The 3,966-nt window shown below is 32.8% G+C and overlaps 1 protein-coding gene across 2 annotated transcripts in view; it reads right to left on the bottom strand.

Annotated features, from left to right (window-relative positions):
* Positions 1-3,701, bottom strand: part of LOC106476458 (lachesin-like) — an 88,596-nt gene extending 84,895 nt beyond the window's left edge. For both annotated transcript variants that reach the window (XM_022381449.1, XM_022381455.1), the window contains exon 1: positions 3,550-3,701. In XM_022381449.1, coding sequence (XP_022237157.1) covers positions 3,550-3,613 — 64 coding nt within the window. In that variant the 5' untranslated portion in view covers positions 3,614-3,701. The remainder of the gene's footprint in view (positions 1-3,549) is intronic.
* Positions 3,702-3,966: the final 265 nt, after the last annotated feature.

The raw sequence follows: 3,966 nt of genomic DNA, 5'->3' as shown, positions 1-3,966 counted from the left end.
GTGTAGCTTTGTGCAAATTTCATAACAAACAAACAAACCCTCGGTTGTAGTTGATTCTCTCCTGTTTGAAATATAGAAATGAAACAGAGTTTGATTTTCGAGAACTATAAAAACTTCTTCTTCCGGAAAGAAGACTTTCAACGTGTTTGACAGTAGCTAGTCAACTTTTAGACAAATTGATTTTCATGATTTTGTTGCTGTTGTTGTTCTTGTTTCAGAATTTTTACGCATATAGATAAACTCACTTTGTAGCTATGAAATTCTCTGCTACCGTTAGCTTACAAACTACGTCAGCGTAACCAAGCCCTAAAAGTGTTTTTTAATAGAAAAATATTAAGTCTCTATAAGAGAAAGAGAAACATGTGATAATCGTTTAATCAAAATATTTTCATCAAGAATGGTGAAAATCGTTTGGATGAAACCTTTTTGTCTTTCTCTTAAAAAAATTTTAACCATGTCCTTTTAATTTTAAACTTTTATCTCGCTGTAGGTACATGTACATTTATTTGCTATCAGATGTTTTACCCCTAGCTAAAACTGGCTAAGAAGCTTTACTCCTAACTTAACTAAATCTGGCTGGCAGGCTTCATTTCTAGATAAAACTGGTCGAGATGTTTGTTCAACGTTTCTAATCATGAACAACTACCCATAAAAACGCTGTCACTCGCGCTCTATGGTTGTATTCTCTTAGTTGTTACAACAGATTTATCAAATTTAGTTAGAATATAAAGGAACTCTTTTCGAAAAAGGTATGCAAAATACTGCAATTTTGAAAGGCGTTCTTGATGAACTGCAGCTGTCTAGGATTTTTGTGTGTGGGGAGGTGACGTTTACAGATGTTAGCGCAGATTTTCATCAGCTCGAAACGTCGCCTAGAAAAACTTCCTAGACAGATGCAGTCCACTAACAACGCCTTTCAAGTACACTCTACTCTGTCTAAGCCTTTTCTCAACACAAGTTACAGTGTTTCTCCAATTCTTCACAAACACCAGTCTACCTTTTCTTCTACACATACTTTGGTAACTGGGAAAATGTTAATCTGTATGAGAAAACTAGTCTCTGCGTGAATCATCTGATTTTGTTTTGGTTTGACGAACCACAATGGGATGTATACTCCATGTACCGCTTCCTTTCCATATTTGTGCAGCATTTCTATGTACCACCTGAAGAGAGCCTGAGGACACACATTGAGAACTGCTGCTCTAAGAGAATTTGTTATCGTCAATGACTGGTTCCTTGTTGATGTTTGAACTGCTCTTTCTTCTGCATAGCCAACATCATGCGTTTATTGCCAATAATTTCATTTCAAATAATCCTCATATTAATAGAAGAAAAAGTTTGGGAGTCATTTTTCATTAATACGAAAATAGGTGATCATCAAATAAAATACACGGTATAAAAATATCCCAGCTATTCCTTTGATATTCTCAATTTCTTTTCCCAAAATACAATTCTCCAATTTGAAGGGAGTAGTGGTTCCATCTATCGCCCATCCCTAGCAAGTGTCAATATATATAAAGATATTGTCGGTGCCTTGGTATTATTAAGATATTGTCGACGCCTTGGTATTATTCTGCTAACTGGTTGAACTTAAACATTTATATATAGAAAATAAAATAAATATAAATAAAAGTTGTTATTGCTCTAGCCTAGAGCTTGGAATATCTTAGTGGTATCAAAGTGGTTTTCCTTACTGGTTGTTTATATAGTTATTATTTTTATTCTAGTATGTTTACATGTGGAAGATTTCCTAGACATTGCCATAGAGAAATACATAAAGATGAAGCTTAACGGCAAATAAAATATACATCAGCCTCAGTATTTCCTTAGAGGTCTTATTCCAAGGTTTGTTTAATCAGCAGTGAAGATTAAAATGTATCGGAATAATTTTCCCTAAGAATTCAATCACTATCTTAAGCCTTGTGGGACAGTTGCGATAACTAGCTACTTGTTTGTAGAACAGAGGAAGAAAGCAACAAAATTCACAAGAATAGTTACTCTAGGTTCCTGTTTTTCTTGCTGGTTTAAAACTTCGAACATATTCTTGTAATAATAAGTAAAAACTGTTTTTAAACCGATATTTTGAGAAAACATTTACTTGTTGCATATTAAAAAACCAAGTAAATGTTCAGTATAGTAAATGTGTATAGATATATATCTGTGTGTGTGTGACATGTTAAATAAAATGTTAACTAATAAGCCACAGGTTTTTCCTTAAATAAGTGAGTATTAGATTAGAAATAAATAAGAATTGAAAATATTTGTACAATCTGAAATATTATAAGTCACAAATATTTATTAGAACTTTGCTCGTTTATTAGTATTGTAAATCTCTATGGACATACCATATCATTTGTTTAGTAAAATGGAAAGAATATCATTATTATTAGAAGTTGATAAGCTATTTATGAATGCAAACAGTAATAATTATTTTACTTTTGAGAAAGAGTATGTAATTGTTTTGTTTTGTTTCGTTTAAGAGCAGAGCTGCTGCCATCACCACAGTGTTCACAGTAGCGATCGAACCACAAATTTTTGCATTATAAACACCCAAACCTGCCGTTAAACTAGTGTAGATAGGACGAATTAATACAGAAATTGTTTTCTTATGTGATGTAATTTTTATATCTATCTGTACAATGCTGTCACCTAATTCATTTTACCGACTTTTACGTGATTTATATTTGACAGACAGAAATTTAGTTAGCTGGGAAAATTTTGGCACAACATTGTTTTCACACATAGACATAATTCATACTTGTCTTTTGTGCCTCATTCATATATTTCGTTCCGTTTTGAAAGCTATTTTCAAATATTGTGAGGATCCAGTTGTAGTTTGGTTAACTGTGTAACATTTTTTTATGATTATACTATGAAATATTCCAAATTATTCTTTTTTTTTTTCAGTTGGAATAGTTAAATTTTCTTTTCATTATCTACCCTCTGAAGTACTAATTTTCAAATGCTCTTCACTTGTCAGTGTCAATAAACAGGCATGAAACCACGTCATTTGCTGTAACCAATAAAAGAACGTGAAAATAAAAAAGGAAAAATGTATTATAACGGAGAAAAAAAACATCTTAAGTAATGTTCGTTTATATTCACCACTTTATTTTATGACATTTTGTTTGTGAAAGTGGTAGCACCTGAATCTTATATATATATAATTTGCAATAAAAATGACGACATTTATGTGTTTTTCATAAAAACAACATCAGGAAGTTTACCACTCTTTCTGGGTTTCCTATATTGAGATTTAAAACGACAAATACATATTACAGCCTCTTTTTTTCTATTATTTTGAAGTTTCTACTTCACTTGAATGTATGACAACATTAAAGTTACATATCTTTAACTGTTATCTTCTTTTTTCTGGTATTATCTCTCTATATTTAAGTTGTTTTCAGCTGGAGACGAAATAATTTCAGGTTTTAAATCATTTAGGTCCAGTAAAATGAAACATAGAAGTCTGATTAAATAGTAAATGATATCGTTTCGAAACAGTATCAACACTTGATAAACGTCCAAAAACAAGAAAAAATATCTTACCTGAACTGTTCAGTAGGATTGTAGCCAAGGTCAATAAGATGAATGTGGGAGAAAAGAGGAACATTATTTTACAGAAGGACTAAGCGAGTTATCAATCGTTCACACTTATATCCTCACACAAATAAAACCAAATCTCCCATCTAGCGTGAGCATTACTGGCTACCTTTGAAATCTAGCGGGTGGACGTATGCTGCCGAACGGGTCCTTTATTCTGACAGTGTGCGATTCTTTGAGCATTTTCGCGCATAGCAACGTGGTAATCCAATCGGTCTTGCGCATGCACAATGAAGGTAGGGTAATACAACAGTTAGGTTGCCGTGATTGGTATGGGTTGATTTTATTACGCGGACCAGACGTTACATGGCCCACTAGTAATTCCCTTCATGCTCTAGCACTGACAACAATAACGAACAACTA

Source organism: Limulus polyphemus, unplaced genomic scaffold (genome assembly GCF_000517525.1).
Source record: "Limulus polyphemus unplaced genomic scaffold, Limulus_polyphemus-2.1.2 Scaffold7, whole genome shotgun sequence".
Classification (NCBI taxonomy): Eukaryota; Metazoa; Arthropoda; class Merostomata; order Xiphosura; family Limulidae; genus Limulus; species Limulus polyphemus.
The sequence above is the reverse complement of the archived record's forward strand: the minus strand, read 5'-3'. Positions and strand labels throughout refer to the sequence as shown.